At 37.3% G+C, this 19790-nt stretch overlaps 1 protein-coding gene across 1 annotated transcript in view; it reads right to left on the bottom strand.

The window, feature by feature from the left end:
* Window positions 1-19790, bottom strand: part of banp (BTG3 associated nuclear protein) — a 35904-nt gene that overhangs the window by 3556 nt on the left and 12558 nt on the right. Inside the window, exons 11-12 of the mRNA XM_033968553.2 lie at window positions 19209-19253; window positions 3415-3555 (exon numbers count right to left, since the gene is read on the bottom strand). Coding sequence (XP_033824444.1) covers window positions 3415-3555; window positions 19209-19253 — 186 coding nt within the window. The remainder of the gene's footprint in view (window positions 1-3414; window positions 3556-19208; window positions 19254-19790) is intronic.

The following is a 19790-nucleotide window of genomic DNA, read 5'->3' as shown; positions in this document are numbered from 1 at the left end:
TTCACACAAGCATAAATCATTGTAAGGCCGTTTCTGGTTCCACTCACCACAAAGGCCGTGCTCACATGAGGAGAGGCTGTAGCGGCAGGGGTAAAATGTGATATTATTCAACATTTGGGTGAAAGCAAAACCAGACACAACAATGGAAGAGAGCTGTTGTTTTATTTGGCAGTTTTAAGTGAACACTTCAAAAGACATGCATGCCATTCTCAATCCACATGTGGTGATTGTTCAACCAACTCCATCAGCAAGACATTCTCACTTCATGGCTTTCTACTGCATTTGTGATCTGAAATGATTGTTTGGCCATATTGCACTGCATTTTATTTAAGTAAATGTTCTACATGTTATACCATTGGAACAGAAGTGAAGTGATTATTAAATTGCCTCTTAACTGTAAATATAACCTTGACTTTTGTTGTGGATTTGAGTTATGTATGGGTTTTTGCACTCTGGAGGAATAAATAACTTTTAAATGCCGCTGATTAATAATCTGCATTGTTGATGTATATAAAATTAATACTACAAGTCATTTAATGTTTTGGAAAGAAAAAACTTTACAACAGGAAAACTTTGCACATTCTACTTTAGGACGGGTGAGTAAGAGGATGTGCAAAGGTTTGCCTGGTGAAGGCCAAGGGCTGAAACATTGATTATATACAGTGAGGCAAATAAGTATTTGAACACCCTGTGATTTTGCAAGTTCTCCCACTTAGAAATCATGGAGGGCTCTGAAATTTTCATCTCAGGTCCATGTCCACTGTGAGATACAATCTAAAAAAAAATCTGGAAATCACATTGTATGATTTTTTAAAATAATTTATTTGTATGTTACTGCTGCAAATAAGTATTTGAACACCTGAGAAAATCAATGTTAATATTTTGTACAGTAGCCTTTGTTTGCAATTACAGAGGTCAAACTTTTCCTGTAGTTTTTCACCAGATTTGAACACATAACAGGAGGGATTTTGGCCCACTACTCCACACAGATCTTCTCTAGATCAGTCAGGTTTCTGGGCTGTCGCTGAGAAACAGAGTTTGGAGACTGGCTAGGCCACTCCAGAACCTTGATATGCTTCTTACACACTCCTTACTTATCCTGGCTGTGGGCTTCGGGTCATTGTCATGTTGTCATTGTCATTGTCATGTTGGAAGACCCAGCCATGACCCATCTTCAATGCTCTAACTGAGGGAAGGAGGAACACCAAGAGAAAGAAAGAACACCATCCCTACTGTACTGTATTAAGGAGAGGATGACCGGGGCCATGTATTGCGAGATTTTGGGTACTCATCATTCTTCTTCCTCCAAACACGACGAGTGGAATTAAGACCAAAAAGTTCTATTTTGGTCTCATCTAACCACATGGTCATTGGCAAACTTAAGACGGGCCTGGACATGTGCTGGTTTAAGCAGGGGAACCTTCCGTGCCATGCATGATTTTAAACCATGACGTCTTAGTGTATTACTAACAGTAACCTTGGAAACGATGGTCCCAGCTCTTTTCAGGTCATTGACCAGCTCCTCCCGTGTAGTTCTGGGTTGATTCCTCACCTTTCTTAGGATCATTGAGACCCCACGAGGTGAGATCTTTCATGGAGCCCCAGTCCGAGGGAGACTGACAGTCATGTTTAGCTTCTTCCATTTTCTAATAATTGCTCCAACAGTGGATCTTTTTTCACCAAGCTGCTTGGCAATTGCCCCGTAGCCCTTTCCAGCCTTGTGGAGGTCTACAATTTTGTCTCTTGTGCATTTTGACAGTTCTTTGGTCTTGGCCATTTTAGTAGTTGGAGTCTTACTGATTGTATGGGGTGGACAGGTGTCTTTATGCAGCTAACGACCTCAAACAGGAGCTTCTAATTTAGGATAATAAGTGGAGTGGAGGTTAACTTTTTAAAGGGGGACTAACAGGTCTTAGAGGAGCGGAATTCTAGCTGATAGACAGGTGTTCAAATACTTATTTGTAGCAGTAACATACAAATAAATTATTATTATTTTTTTTAAATCATACAATGTGATTTCCAGATTTTTTTTTAGATTATGTCTCTCACAGTGGACATGGACCTAAGATGAACATTTCAGACCCCTCCATGATTTCTAAGTGGGAGAACTTGCAAAATCACAGGGTGTTCAAATACTTATTTGCCTCACTCGTATATACATACATGGTTTAGTGACAACATCTGAGTTAATTAGAGGCACACCTGTGGATTGTGGATGTATTTGAGGGCACACCTGAAACACACTGCTTCTTTGGGTAACATCATTGGAAAGTCAAATGAAATCAGTCAAGATATCAGGAAGAGAATTGTGGACTTGTCTGGTTCTTCCTTGGGCACAATTTCCAAAATGCCTGACAATGCCAAACACCATGGCAATGTCCATGGTCCAAAATGCAAAAGACCTTGTGAAGATGCTGCTGAAGCTGGTAAGAGTGTATCATTATCCACAGTGAAACAAAGACTGTACCGACACGGGTTGAAAGGACACTCTGCAGGAAGAAGACATTACTCCAAAAAAACATAAAAAAGAAAATGCACACAGGGACAAAGGCCTTAATTTTGGAGAATGTCCTGTGGTCTGATGAAACTGAATGAATGAAAATTTAACTGTTTAACTGGCCATAATGAGCATCATTACATTTGGAGCAAAAAGGAGGAAACTTGTAGCCTGAGAACACCAACCCAACTGTGAAATACGGGGGTGCCAGCATCATGTTGTGGGGTTGTTTGACTGCATGAGAGACTGGTGCACTTCACAAAATAGATGGCATCATGAGGAAAGAACATGATGTGGAAATACTGAAGCAGCATCTCAAGACATCAGCCAGGAAGTTAAAGCTTGGGCACAAATTGGTCTTCCAAATGGACAATGACCTGAAGCATACTGCCAAACTGGTTACAAAGAGGCTTAAGGATAACAAAGTCAATATTTTGGAGTGGCCATCACAAAGCCCTGATCTCAATCCTATTGAAAATTTATAGTCAGGCCTGAAAAGGAATGTGCGAGCAAGGCGGCCTACAAACTTGGCTGACTTTCACCAATTCTGTCTGGAGGAATGGGCCAAAATTGCAACTATTGTGAGAAGCTTGTGGAAGGATGTATCCAAAACATTTGACCCAGGTCATACGGTTTAAATACTAATGAAATGTACGTAAATTTCTGGCTTTGAAGAAAGTAATGAAAACATGTCTTTTAAAAAACCTCTCATTATTCTGCCATTTAGCAAATAGAAACAATTGAGGTAATCCTAATGTAAATTTTGTCTAATTTCATGTCAGTCAGTGAGAAAAAAGTATGTGTAATTTTATATAGTGTATGTAAACTTCTGGTGGCAACTGTAAATAAAAAAACACAGCATAGTGCTGCAGTGGTGCACTGATATAACTGTATGAGACAATATGAATGTATCTCACCTGCACAGCGGCTGCATGCTCTGCCACCGGGGCGAGCTGGACGTACTGCACCTGGATGTCTGGGGGGAGGGTGGCCCCTTCTACGGCTGTAGTGCTTCCATCAGCTGAGGCCACTGCGATCAACTGAGCCCCCCGCAGCACCTGAAAAGAGAGAGATAAAGGGCATGTAAACTAGAGCGATATTACTGTACAGTCACTATTTAAAGGCCCTGTACCCCATTTTTTACCATTTATCTGGTCCCAGTACAGACATATTGTATAAGCAGCTTTTGAGGTCAAAATAAGTCAGTCTGTGTTGTTTGCATCTAATTAGATACCATCTCATTGTCCATTAATCAAGAAGTGTGTGTTAGCATGCTGGTTGTTGTTAGCTCTGTTAGTTGTTAGTTCTCAGAGAGTTGTGAAAAGCACCTATAAACTCATCATGGTGAATAATTGGGATGCATAAGGTTGGTGAGGAATAACACTGGACCACTGCAAACCGTTTGAAATGAACTAGTTCAGTTTTTCACATAGATGATCAAAAATCAAGTACAGTACCTTTAACTGAAAAATATATTTGAAAAATCAACCCTGCATTCACCATACTCAGCTGTGCCTCGAAAGAAAATTGCCAACATTATAATGATTTACAGAACACAGCTGGAAATGAGACCTACATACAACCAAACAACAGAAAGGCTCATTTGTGTCCTCTCTCATATGTTTATGTTCATGTATTGATTACAGTCATACACCCAGTGTCAAAAACAGCATAGTGTGGAGTTTGAAGTCATGGGACCCATCTGAGAGCATGTAAATAAAGCTGGGATCATGTTGTTCCCACTTATTCTCACCCGGACCCTATTTATACATCAAGCAAAGAACTTGGTGACTCATTCACATAATTATACTTCAACTTTTGTTTTCTTAGACTCATTTGGGAGTGTATTCCCAGAGCACAGAGGAAACAAAGGCAAGAACTCTTTGGATGAAACATTTAAGAGAATCATAATCTCCTCCAGCTTAGAGTGAGCCAAGCGACATTAGCGTTGGACTTTTAACGTAGTAATTACAGAGCCCCAGTGCAGCTGTAGTATTATTGTTGATCCTATAGTTTGTGGAGGCTGTTACTATAGATAAACTGTTAACCACAGATACACAGGGGGACCTACTTTGCAGAGGCACAGACGTAAGCACACTCTAAAGCACTGGGATTAGCACATCGATGTTATGCATTTGGGCAGCATAACTCATGTGTGACAAGAGACACACACACATTAAACATACAATTATGTTGTCAGCGCAGACACAGCAAAACAAATGGTAGGAAACATTCACTTGGCCTGGTGTCTGAGCACACTCTTTTCAATGAGAGGTCAAAGACCACACAGGGCAGCGCTTCAGTGTGGCACAGTGTTCTAACAATACTTTCCTGTCAATGGATTCTGAATATAAATGGTAACTTCCATGAGAGGCGGAGGGAAAATATTACCATTTAACTGCTAAAGGCATTAATAGATGCAGTTTCCAAAATGTACTCCCACATCATAACATCACTATGAATACTACAGTATTTAAACCATATGGCTTGTTAAGATCAAAACAATGCATCCTTTATTGAAGACGTCATTTTCCCATGGTAAAAATACTTGTGCAACTTAAGGCCCATCTATGAACCTCATCACTCATCATTAATCAACAGGCACATATAACCTAGCAATGTTTTACTGGTTGGAATATTTTTTAAAGCTCTCATGGAAAGAGCATGATCAGACCACAAGGACCAACCAGTCAGCACCAGAAGATGTATCTTCTGAATTCAATTTTGTACAACCCTTACTATATTGAAATATGCTTTTCCACTTTAAAGTCCTCACTGCTAGAATCTGTGGTAGGCCTAGCTAGGACATACACAAATGATCAAAACTTAAAGAGGGAACATGCAAGGAAGCAGAACCCAAACCACACAAACCCAATGACACATCATGTTTGTTGCCCCTAACCCCTTCCGAACCACTGCTACGACCTTGGCTTTTGAAGTGTTGAGCCTGGAGCCTTCAATTACCCCTAGAACATACAGAAATTGCCTCGTCATGTCATGTGACTTTGCCAGATCGACGGCTACATGCATCACCGCAGTGTGCCGGGCCTAAAGATGGAAGTGATTAAGGAATGACTCATCCCATCAGACAACCACTGCGATGCTTTGGGCACAGATGCGAAATGAAGTTCAAGGCAGTAGACTGTTAAATCTGGGTCAAATTAATCATTGTTTCTCATGATCCAGAACATTCCTGATCAATTTGCGCATCACCCAGGAGACTCGCTGTAAACAATGAAGATGCACACAGTTTTTGGGGAGGAAGTGTTGACTCTGCACAGCTGTTCAGAGATCTCAAAGCAGCAGCCGCCATGCGTTAAGACATTAGACCAACTGGTGCGTCTTAACAGTTCAATGGCAAAAGCTTTGAGAGACTTGACACTTGAGATTGTAAACACTTGTCTCATTCTATTTAATTCTAGTGTTCATTTGAGATTGGCTCTGTGCATTCTCAGCTGCGGGGACGAGCACAGAGAGACTTGCAAAAAACATTTACTGGCTTGGAACATTGTGTGAGATCTGCAGATTATTCAAAAGAACTTCTCCGGTCAACATCCTGTCCCACAACTCCGACCAGGATAGCCACTATGGAACTGCCAAGCCCAAGACGCAATATTTGGGAAAAGTACAGAACTGGAAATTGTGCATTTTCATCAGATAATCACTATAAGCATTTTGGAAACTGAGGAGGACAATAACAGGTTACAATAATTTACCAATAATCAGCCAGTGAAAAGGTGCTGGCAAAAAATGAAAAATCAAAAGTATTATTTAGCAATCAAAATAACATGAAAGTCATGGTTTAAAAATGTTAATGATTAAGTGTAGAGTCAATACCTTTTCTGACAACAACAGTCCTCTACCATCAGAATGTTACCATAATCAAAAGTTGCACAGTGTAACTTTTCTGGTTAGGGAAATCTACCGTCTTGATGGAGATATTATAGCCTTGTCTGAAATGTTTCACAGTATGGCACTAAATAGGTATAATATATAACACTGTGAAATATTCTAGGCAAAGCAATGATATCTCTACAGAGCAAGCAAAGTTACATAGTGCATCTTTAACACATTAAGATTTCAGGAAATGATGTAAAAGTTATGGTGGTGTTGATTTTATGTCTCTGATGATGGTAAGAGGTCTATTGTTTGTTTTATAATGGAGAAATGCTATACCAAGTCTTATTGTCATGAAAATATTTACCAATATCAACAGAATGGTGAAATATATTTACTATATTTACAAACATTGGTAGAATTTTCAGAATTTGCCATTGATTCTAGTAAAAATTGTTACTTCATACACCAATTGCTGTTTTTCATCTCTTCTCCATGTCCATGTTAGCTAACCGAGAAGCCAACTGAAAAGCACCAATAAGTAAAATCACCGACAATGTTAAATGTGGTGTAGCTGTGGTCCCTAGACTCACTGGAGGTCTTTATTAACTTCAGCTGTGCCTTGGACGCTCTCTGAGTCACCACCTCAACTTCATGCACTTGTCTGTTTTAGCTTTTCTCGCAGCTCGCCTCCAAAAATGACTTGACTTGGTTGTTTGACAATTTTTAAAGCAGCATGAGGTCTTAAAACTTGCAACAAGAATTACCAGTAGTGATGCTAAAGAACAAAACGACAACCTCTCTCTTTGGACAGAGATTTGTCGACCATTAACTGAGAAATGCATTGGTAGCCAGGTCATTGGTCAATCACACGCATTCAAATATTAGGTCCAACACTGCTTCGCTTTTGCAATGTCCTCTTGGCGTTAGTGGTTTAAATCCAAATTCCTCCAGCTAAAGTAGCCCTGACAGCTTGGCCCAGTGGCATTGAAGGATGGGTCAAATGCTGGGGACAAATTTCCCCACGAGGACCCTATAACCTTAAAAAATACGGTAAATTCTTTGCTTGCAGCCAATTGGTGAGACATGCTACCAAAACTAGACACACAGTCTGTCTGTAAATACCCCCCAGAAATCCAAGGCACCCCTCTAATTTGTTGGCAAAAAAGAACCACGCTTAGTCATTAGCATTACCGTAAATTCTATCTGGTTCACTTGTAATTGGGTTGCATTACAGTAATTTTTGTCAAATGAATTTTGAAAAGATCTCCCACATCTGAAGAAATGCAGACACAACATGGAAATAAAAAATAAGACTTTGGCATGTCTTGAACTTTCTCCCATGCTCGGAGCAGTCAACACCATCGACCTTTGCCAGCACTGGACAGATGTCCAAGACGAAACTTAATCTGAGTTTTTAAGGGGGAGACTCTGGCTGCAATAAAGCAATAAAAATGCCTATAGACATAGTGATTGGGGCGTATTAGTGCAGAGTGGGAAAAATAGTAGCTACAAAGTGCTTCTCATGAGTGATAATCTGCTTTAGTCTTTTATTCTACCCCAGAGTCTCATCAAAATTCAGCAATAGGACTGCAATGAAACAACAGCCAATAAGTAGAAATGCAAAACTAAGCTTCCTAGAAGTTTTTTAACGTTATTTGTTCTATTGTTGAAAATTACAAGACTTCGTTTATCACTTGCCCAACTAGACAGCTGAATTCTACTATGTATTTGTCATACCATGTTTTGATAGATGCAAATCTCGCTTGATCTGCAGTGATGTTGGAGCCCGAGTGAGCAGTTCCCATACCACCCACACCGTGACACCGTTTCCACGGCACCTGCATCCAATCAACCCCTCCCTCTCGGCCTTTCGCTCTTTAACTCCCACCAGCGGACTGGGAGTTAAGAGAAGCTCAAAGAAGTTTTATGGCAAAACCAGTGTTAAATTCTAATCGAGCAAATCAAACAAGGGACTGATCTGATGGCAAAATAACAGCTGTAATCAAGATTGGGGCTACAACAACAAAAACCCCACTCAAGGGTTCTAGGACTGTCTCAGTGATAGGCATTTTTACCATGTCTGTAAATATGAAGATTTAGGATGATGCTTTTATCATGTTCCCAATCAATCTGTTAAATTCATTAGAGATATAAGGGATGATATAAACAGGCAGTAAATATGAGAATGGTGCATGTTTTATTGAGTATTAAGTCATTTTTAACGATAAGAATAAATGCCAAGAGATAACAGCAGAAAATGTGTTTTCCTGACTACGTTGTAACAACAATGTGAAAGAGTTCACCACGAGTTAGACATGAGGCCTGAAGTCATTGGTCAGACACTATCATTCACTCTTTCTTCTAGGATGTGGATGACTGGAGAATTGCTGTGAGGTGTGATACAATAATATTTGGCACCGAGACATTGGATTCATGAGTTCTTTCTCCAAAACCAATAGTTAATTTATCTTTGAGTAACAGATGCTGGACTATAACCCAATGACTTTGGGCCTTAGGTGGGATATCCCTTGGAGAGAGAGAGACCAGGTTAAGTGAGACATGAGAGACATGCTGGAATTAAGTAAAGGATTGGGTTGGTTCACTATAAATGACAACTTTTAGTTTTAATACATTAACTGTTTATGTTAACTGTTTTCTAAATCTATTTTCTCCAATTAGAAGTCATGCTGTTCTCTTGGTTCAATTTTGCACCTATGCACCCAAGTGTGTCAGTTAAACTTGCAAAACATATGTGAAAATTGGGGCTGCCATACAAATGGCTCAACATCATTTAACTCATTTTACAGTCAGTGTGCCAGGACTATAATAGTTTAACTCTATTTAATCTGTGTATCTGATATCACAATGCAATTCTGCTTGGACCCATCTGCTGAGGCATGAGTGTTCAAGACCAATGTAGACCATGAGTCACTAGCATACAGTCATCCGGCACTTCGTCCCATCCAAAAATCTGCTTACTACGACAAAATAAATTAGCAGTTGGGGGTACCCTCCTCTGCACTCCTGAATCATTACCCCCTTGATATTTTGTCATTTTAGGATTCCCCTTTTTTGTTGACAAGTCTAAAGATCATCCCACGGCGAAACAAAGCAGACCTACCCTCCTTTGAAACCCGATGCAGCACTTTAAATCGTTGACTGCTTATGTTCATCCCACTTACACTAAACATTGTCCATAAAACATCTTGGTTGTATCTTTTCATCTCCTCCTTGCCCCCGCTCAATCTGCGGTGAATCAATACTAAGCCCTGCTAGGGAGGTCACAACATCAAATTTTAGTGTTATTTTGGGAGTAAACATCACAATTTTACAGATATTTATGATTGAAAGCATGACAAAACAACTGAAATCCTCAATTTTCTTTCATTACAGCTGTCTGTTCTCCCTCCTTAAGTATGCAGTTTTACTAAATCAAACTTTTACTTTTTTGGAGTGTAGATTTTCTTAATTTTGCTTTGGAAGTGTTATCATAGGTCTTAACGATGATATTGTGGCCAAAATAATGATGATTATTGACGAACCAAGTGCATTAGTACTAACAACGCTAAACAACAATGGCCAAAATGCTAGCAGATCAACAGCAGCAAAACTATGAATTGAACCATGGGTTGTCCAAGCATCTGTTACTGTTTAAATGATTGGAAATAAGTGGATGCTTTTCTCAAAAATCCGGACTGACTAGTGCAGTGTTAAAGGTACACTGGCTCTCTACCCTGTGACCTACTTCTCAGAATACTACATCAGAAAAGCAACAGATGCATTACAACAAATGATGACAGGAGGACATGGCACAAGTTCACATGAAGGAAACAAGAGCTCTATAAAGTCTTTGTGGACATGTCAGGCCAAGAATCCATACATAATAACATTTGGACCATTAGCTGGCATGTATAGAGCATAACTTATAACACATTTACTGCTCATACTACAGCCATGGTATAATATGGTAGTGAGTATTTGCTGTTTTATTGATTCAGTAACACTTTATAATATCTACACTTCTAATAGCCTTAATAAAGCATGAACAAAGATTCGCAACAGTTTATTAAGAAGATTCAAGCTTACTAACTACTTAATACCTTAACTAATTCCTAAGCCTGAATCATTCTTAATAAGCTATTTGTTCATTATAAAGTGTTTGTTTAACCTTACAAGGCTAATTATGGTATAGTTACTATAAAGTGGTACCACTGAATTCATACCCAATGCTACTTTGCATGATTAGCTGCAAATAGTCCCTGGTTTTACTAAAGGTATGGTGGATAATGAAAATATGGATATACTGCGATATAGTCCTTGTTTAGATTTGGTTTAAGCCTTGTTTCACTTTTTTGTGCTGGCTTCATTATACACTTAATTCTGTAATACATAAGGATGGACGATATACTAGTGATAAAATCTGTATGTGATACCGAGGGGATTTTTATCAGCTTTTTAAATAGTCTTCATGTGTCAAAGTGGCTCTACGTTACACATCATAAATATACAAAAATACCAAATATTGGATTATAACCTAAATCCAATTGGGGAGAAGTTAAATATTTTCATTTTTTGAGATCAATATTACATTTATCTGCCACAACAGCAAAGCATTTTTTTATAACAATTTTTAGATATATTTAGAAAATTCTCGACAATATCCAATGTGTGAACTTGCATTGATCAACACACTTGTGCATTGCTCCCCATTACAAAGATTTAAGTATCAATTCACATGGTTCAGAAATGCCCAGACAGGCTGTCCACTATTTCCCCTCTAAACCGTCATTCACTTCTTTCATCTTGCGATCATCCATTTGGTCTGAATCAGACCAGGCAGAGATCAGAGCCGAGGGGCACCAGATAAGACCCCATGACAGACAGAAGAGCCGTAAAACATGAGTCCTTTCATTGGATCAGAATTCCCTTTCTTCTGCACTAAGGTTTTTATAAGGTACATATTTTGTGCATAGATCCACTTTTGAGTAGATCTGTCATTATGCTAAATTTTGAAGGTTGATATATTACTGCAGAAAATATGATAAAACGACAATATTAAAAACTACTTTAAGCAATAACACAATAACCATGATAAATCTAAATGTGCTATATTGTTAATAAACCATAGGCTGCAACAAATAGAAACAACTGAAACTATTTTGTGTTTCATGAGTCATGGAAAATATATTTTTTAACCTCTACTGCTCAAATATTTTTGTACTACAAAAAAGAAACTACAAATTTCCCCACTAGTGAGGCTCAAGAAGTATTTTTAAAACAATGGTCCAGATCTATACAGTAATAACTGAGACAGGCCAAGTTTTGAGTTTGGTAGGATTAGTTTTAGGTAGGAACAGTGTAGCAACAGAAGAAACAAAAACTATCCATTGTATTCCAAATGCATAAATCTTGAGCAGTAGCAATAAGCGGCGACATCATTCCCAGACAACGCCTTCTTAAACTCAGTAAAGGCTTTGGCACCTTTAACCATAATAAAGTCTCATTCCAATAACAATAGTTGAATGAGTTTAACAAAATGTATCAAAGGTTTTCAAAGGTTTGAACAGCAGTTCAGACAGATATTATATTTAGAAATACAGAAACCTCACACCTTGCTTTGACTTTATGTGAAAGATCTCTCTCTGGAGAGAGTGGGGCACTATCTCAATATCTTTGTCTATAGCTGTTATCGAAGAATGTGGTTTACACTTTCTAATCCTCAGTTTTTCTTTTTATATTACACAACAACTGAATCCTATTAAGCACATTTTGTCTTGGCCTTCTTATCAGACTGGAGTTCTTTGAAACATGTTTTGTCAATCAAGAGAAATGAGGTGAGCTTTAGCATCATTTTCTTTTAAAAAACACAGTGGGAAAGATAATAGCATAGAGGTACATTCCACTGACGGCTTTTTACTCAAGGTAAAACGAGGTTAATTGTGCGAAATGATGACCTAAGCTAACCTTCGAATAACATGACATCACCACAACAGAATTGTTAACACGAGATACGGGTAAGGAAGTTGCAAGAGAAGCATAAAGTTGTACCAAACAGGATAAACAATACTACTGAGGATTAGTGAAATAAATCAAACAGACCACAATATGTGCATTGGAGCTATAAAAAGTACAGCTTCCACTTGTTTATTGACTTAAGACTTTAAATGGAGCTGAGTCCAATGAATAAAACCTGACATCTAATAAAACCTTTATGTTTTGATAGAAAATGATGCAACCACAATGCAAGCATACAAAAATAGAAGTGAGCTGGAGTGAAAAGAATAGTTTTGGAGATGAGTTAGACCATACTACACCAAGATGGCCGACTGAAAAAAAAAGATATCTGAAGCTATAATTGGAGAATTTTCAAAAATTGGTTAAATGAGTTAAGTAAGCAAGCACACATTGTTATTACTGACGATAAGCTTATCTCATATTTTTAACAAACTGGAGTCCAAAATCCACACCACAAATTGAATAGAAGATTTAATGTCATTTGTAAGTATATCTAGTCATTAAAATTTCTCTCTCTGTAAGCTTTGTAATATGGTTCTCCTGTGAGTGTCTGTGTGTTTTGTATTCCCCAGATTGGTCTCAAACCAATCCCTTCATTGTGTGAAAGGCATGACCTGCACAATTGTACTTTTCAAGTTTCAAGTGGAGATGTTACCATAGCAAAAAAAAAACAGCTTTAAACTATCTGTTCTATGTTTTGAATGATTTAAGGTCCTCAAAATGGCATCCCTAAAGGAGGTTCAATTATGGAAAAAATATTATATATATCTGAAATCAAGCTTATTCACATTTTTGTGCTTTTTGACTTGTGTTTCTTCCATAACTTCATTTTTGATGTAAATGGGCTGATTTTTGTTGAAATATTTTCGAGAGTTTTAACATTTTGTCATCAGTTTTAAAATGTTAGCCTATTCTCATTCATGCTAACAAAAATACTTCTTTTGTGAGAGCTTGTGGACAAAAATTATTCACTGACTTCTTTTATAATCTAGATTTTTCAACTTGCCATTGTACAAAGTATAAAGCATGCAATATTCAACATCTATATATTTTCTAAAACTTCTGGCTTCAGATTAGTGTTCTGACATAATTTTTGGCCGATGATGTAGTTTAACCTTGTATGGTCAGTAGTGAAAATGCATGTAATTCCCCATTGATTTCCATTATAATCATTATTTTACAATTTACCCTCATACACAGAGTATAAAGCATGCAATCTCACTTCTACACATTTTCTCAACCCTCTGACTGACAAATTAGGGTCGTTGCATATTTTCTGAATGATAAAGTAATTTTTACCTCATAAGTGGTTGAAATGTCATTTTGTATTGGGATGGCTTTGGCATTGGCCTCTCCTCAGGGGGTCCATGACATCAAGTGTTTTAAGTTAATATTAGTTAAACTAATTTGAATGGGTTCCAATGAGCACATTTTTGAATATAGCTCCCACAAAAAACTATCAGTGCAAATAAATAATTTTTGCTCCTAATCTAACACATATACCAGGGTTTAATAATAGGCACAAAAAAAATCTAATTAATTGAAACAATCCACTTTTTGTGATATTATGAAACAAAAAGTGGGTTGAAATACAATTAATTTAATGACAAAAAACTGGCAAGGGTTAAAACTATTTAAAATACTAATTTTAAAATATGAATCCTATGGTGAGATCTTGATTGAACGATAAAAAAAAGTTTGAAAAGATATGAATCCTCTGATTTTTATAGCCAAATGTATTTCAGGTGTACAAACATTTGCTTAACTCCCACTAAGTGACTTTTCTATTAAACTGACCACAGGGAAAAATAATTATGCATTTGCAAAATTATGGCCAATAATCTTTTACAGACATCAGGCTCTTCAAATGAAACAAAAAAAATCCTGTTTGCATATGGAAGATAGTTAACTTTTTGTGATTTTGGAGTGCGTATTGATTTTATGTCAAGGTCAGACATTTAGAGGTTGGATCATAAGTTAACATCTTAGTTAAACCAACTGAAAAAATATGAATCCTCTGATTTTATTTTTAACTTTTTTTTTCCAAATTAATTTCATGTGTACAAAAATGTGCTGAACTTCCAAATTGTGAGTGTTTTTTGTTGAATATGCCATTACCAAAATAATAATAATGCATTTGCAAAATTATGGCTCATAATCTTTTACATCCATCAGGCCCTTAAAATGAAACAAAACAAAATAAAAAAAACAAAAAAATTTTTTTATTATGTATATGGATGGTATTTGGCTATGGAGTATGAAATGAATTGACTTTATGAAAGAAGGTCAGCAATTAAAAGGTTAAAAATATTTGAAAATACAAATTTTAAAATATGACTCACAAGGCAAGATATTTGTTTTTTCAGCTTTACAAAAATGTCCTCCCACGAGAGTTTTTTAAAGGTGTGATTGAGGGTCAATCCAGGGGTAGACTTTTAATACACATTTAAAAGCCAGTATTGATTAGACATGTGGAGGGGAATGGAGCAAAGCTAGCATCCATCTTTTTCAGGACAGACATTCATTGCACAGCCCTTGTGTTCATAAAAATACGTCTATAACCCATGAGTTATAACTATGGGAATGTTTCATAAGTGTATGTATACAATTACCCTACAAACAAAAGAAACACAAGCTATTCTCTAACACATTTCGTTTTCATAAAAAATTTAAATCTGCCGCAATGTTCTTGGCAAAGCTAATCATGTACGACCCAAACAACTGCTCCACCCGAAAACGCGTTTGGAGATCGATGTAATGCTTGTTGTCCAATTTCGTGGAAATAGCTCCAACTGTGGTGGATGTTGTGGTGAAAATTCCTTGAGAGAAAATGGGAGAAGTGGGCCGGGTCATCTGAGGACACGGGAGCACATGTGTGTTCACAGTGTGTCAGAGCAGAGGAGCAGACACGCACATACTTTCTAACAAGCAATAAAAGTATGCAACCAACCACAGCTCTCATACGAAGCAGGCACTAACTCAGAGCAAATGTTCAGCTGATTTACATCCTCCACGACGAAGTGTGAGGCCAGGGCCATGTTAAGACCTTCCAGAGCCTTCCGTTAACCGCATATTTCTCTGATATAAACAATATTCAATCCATGTTTATGTGCATTGGATGTTATCTTGTATACCGTTAGAATAGAGCTGTAATTATTAATCAACTAATTGTTACAAGTCAAGAAGAAAAGAAAAAAAAGCACTTTGTAATCACTATCTGGACTATAAAGACTCTAAAACGAAGACAAAAAGACGTTTTTATAGCAAAGGCAGAGGGATTATTTAATCAGGATGTTTTTATTTTAATCACTTTATTCATAAATATTCTATTTAGAAGGTTTCAATCACCATATTTCAGCCTTTATGTTCTTTACAATGTTTTTAAAGGTGCACTATATTCCAGTTTTCCATTTCCATGGAGATGTTCTTGCACTGCCTGGACCTTCTTTATGTTGCATTGTGATTCAATTAAAGTGTTTTTTTATTGCTGCAAAAATGTCTTGAACATGCATTCTTACTGTGAGGGGTCACCTCTCCACAGAGTTGACCTGCAGCTTAACCTGGTAGCACCTGCTTGTCTCTATGGAGATAAACTATCAGAAAAAGTTACATCATTGTCCACCTTTAAAAAGTGTCAATGTACAACAGGGATAATCAATTGACTAGTTGACTAATCAAATTAATAATCGCTGACTAGTAGACTACTAAAATAATCATTAGTTGCAGCCTTATTTCTGAGCAGTACAATTTCAAAACATAGTGCAGTGTGCAAAGCCTCCACTCCATGTGACCCTTCACTGCGCAGATCCAGTTGCTGATTAGATAAATACATAGGTTGCTACTTGCATTGTCGCTTCATTGGCAGAAAGTAAAGACGAAGCATTCAGTTCCTGCCAGCATTTTTAACTCATGAACTGTGAGACAGATATGAGCCAAGAAGATGTCATAAACACCACACTTAATACGCTGGCCTCCATTTTTGATTTTTCACTACAAAGCCTGAAAGAAGAAACTAACAACAACTACTAAAACACAGAATTCTTGGGTTATAATTTTATGGACACATAGAACAATGAAAGTATAATTGACTTGTTTAAGAGCTTTTGGTTACCATAGTGATGGTAACATTACAACAGTCGAGGGTCAGTTTATATAGGGATATTTTTTAGTTCTGATACTGGTTTTTATACTATGGCTTTAAGTATCTAGCCAATATCAACTGATACCACTGCAGAGACTGAAAATAGCATTCATTTCCTTAAAACAAACTTAATATATGACAAAACTGATAGAGATGTGCTATGCAGCTGTTATTTATCTCTCAAGTAACTACAGATAAGCTTTGTATAAAAAAGTTGAAATATTATGACCAACTATGACCAGTAAATAGTATTATTACATCAATTTATATGCCCAACCAGGATATCGTCTGAACAATATTTGGAAGCAGATATTCAATCCAGAACATTTTTCGGGGTCAGTGTAGATATCCAATATTAAAACTGGATTGGTGCATTCCTAAATTTATATATTTGAATTTTTATGCAACATTAGTAATAGAGCAACAGTAGGCCAATATTTTTCAGACAGTTGACTACGGAGCCAGTCTTTGGCTATAAAGCAGAGTATTATAAGCTTATATAAACCAGGACTAGATTGGGCACATCATAACATATTGCTATAGAGATCAATTTAGCATATTGTTTTGAGAGCAGTGCACTCTACTGACTGTGGTGAAAAGTCATGGATGAACTAAAATGAAATATGATTTTGACAGCAGCCATTTTGTAAGACTACAATAGTACATACAATTTGTAAAGAACAAATACATCTCTAAGTGCCTATTACTGTTAAGGGGTCATGAAAACTGAAACTGAATACCTTAAAGCTGAGGAAGTGGGTATTTCAATCAATCCATCTTGCTCTTAGCTTTCATAATCTCTTTGACATATTGCCTATATTCACATGCATATTTTTTGGCTCTTTTTGTCTTCTGAACAGCTTTTTCAGAAGAAAAAGTGAAGCTGGGTGGACTATTAGTCCACAGCCGATCAGGTCACACACTAAAGCGTCATACAGTGTTATAGTTCATTCATTCTGGTAACAAACTGTTGTACACATACCTGCACCCATTTTTTATGTTTTATACGAAATAAAATAATACAATGTTTTCGAACTTCTTGAATAGAGGGCACTAATATGAAAGGTCATACTGAGACATTACCCAGATTAGTTGATCTATCACACGCATGTCTTGCAGGTTAAGCAGAAACTGTTGTCTCAGGATATATAAAATGCAAAACTTATATAACCTATAATCAAAGCTCTGCTGTATGGGAAATGTACACAGTGAAGTGGGAATGTGATACAAAATCTGTATATCTCTGATCAGTTGTAATGAAGAACCTGACATCCACCATAACAGCCCAGACAGCCAAAAACACTAACTTCCTTCCCCAAAGTCTTAGTTTGAGACAAAGCCGATGAACTCATGAATGTGAAACAATGTGTTGGTTCAGGCGTCCATATGTGGTAAGGGCTGGTCAAACAGGGACGCCTCACTTTGATCCAGAGGAAAGAACAGAGCAACAGGAAAAGCCTATGGTCCAAAACATCAGACGCCCAAGCAGTGGGGGACACGCATGAGATCGGGAATTCAAAAACATCCACGGGTGCATGGATTTTATTCTTTAACATATGGGACTAAATCAGATGCAGTTTTCATATCATTTAATCTTTTATGGGAGGCAATTCTTTTTAATAGCCATTGGACTCAAAATTTGCCCATATATTTAATTGGTGTAAAGATGTGGATTAAATTGTTTTCCCACTTCTTGGTTGAAACTGCACTCAATACACTGATTATTATTGAACTGTTTTTACCAAATCATTCACGTTAGATATTGGGCAGTGAATGGGCAGTGCTGGTGAAGTGTCTTGTGCAATGACACAGTGACAATATGGGAGATTTATGTTACCTACTGGTTGACTAATTTTTTTACCACATCACTTTGGTTTCAATCTTTAAAATCAAAAGTATTTCAAGACTAAGAAAGTATGTTGGCTAAAACCTCTCCTAGTAAATAAACAGCACTTGTTAAAGAGTGCCTGTGATTTTTTCCTTCACACATTGTTTAAAGTCATGTGGGTGAGTGGGAATGGGCCACAGGTTTTTGTTTGTTTCTTAAGCACCCACACAGCGCACGGTTGGAGCTCAGAGAATGACTTCCTTTCGACGTGCTGTGGGAAAGATGGGCTAAAACCAAATACTTACTGTAAAGGTGTGCCAAGTGTATATTTAGATTTGCATTACTCTGCAACTAACAATTGCTTTGCAGAATCAGAAGTCGTGAATGAGTTTTTTTGTTGTTGTTTTTTTTACTTTACCCAGAATAAGTTAGACATCTTAAACCTACCATCTGCAAGTGATTTTTTATTTATTTTTTATTTTTTTACCAGTAGGTGGCAGATGTAAAACCTGCTCCCCTCCTCCTCCCCCACCCACTACCTGATCTTTGTTCTTTTGTCTTCTGTCAGGCCAAAGCTGGCACACTATCAGACATCTGGTGGTGATATGTGAGAATACAACAAGGGTGGGTCGGCCAATCTAATTACAGATGGTAGCTTTAAGGCTATCATGATGCATCAAAAACGAAATGAACATTTTGATGTGGTTCTTTGTCCGAGTTATAAAACCTTTTTTGAAGTCTGTATGGGCAAGATAACAACTCTTTGATTACTAAATTAAATAACAGTGATTTCAATAGTTGATTAGTTGCAGTAAATTAGCCCACAAGTTTCATCCCTGTGCTGGTCTATGTGCAGCTTCTCCACTATGTTTACGGTAGGTTCTTACCTGTCCATCCTGCCCAACGTGAACTTGATGGATCTGTAGATTTCCCTGAAAAAGAAAATGACAAAAGTTATGTTATTTTAAAGATGACATTTGAGGCTCAATTCCTTTTCATTAAAAGGTCCACCGTGCAGCTGTTCTGGTAGTAACTTGCCTAGCTAAAAATGTTTATGTAGCATTAAACAACCTTTCTGAAGAAGCTGACAAGTTATAGGTCAAATCTGCAACGCAATTACATCCATGGAGAGAATCAGGAGAGGGACCCGCACCGGAAAAGTTATATATTGTATCTTTATGGTAATTTTGTATTGTCATAACATTTATTCCTTGATCAGAATTATATTTGGCTTATGAATCAGAAAATAATGGTTGAACTTAAGGATGGTCACAAATTTTAGAAATATCACTACAGATAATGACTCAAACAAAACGTGTAAGGGTGTTTTAGCTAATTTTTTGTCTCTACTTTAACAACATCATTTAACATCTAACAACATGCCCTGGATATTTGATTAGCGATTGCTGGCTTAGTTGATCAAGGCTTCTGTGAAAAAACAATAGAAAACGCTGGCACTCGCACAAGTA

The sequence above is a fragment of the Periophthalmus magnuspinnatus genome, chromosome 6 (genome assembly GCF_009829125.3).
Source record: "Periophthalmus magnuspinnatus isolate fPerMag1 chromosome 6, fPerMag1.2.pri, whole genome shotgun sequence".
In the NCBI taxonomy this organism is placed as follows: Eukaryota; Metazoa; Chordata; class Actinopteri; order Gobiiformes; family Gobiidae; genus Periophthalmus; species Periophthalmus magnuspinnatus.
The sequence above is the reverse complement of the archived record's forward strand: the minus strand, read 5'-3'. Positions and strand labels throughout refer to the sequence as shown.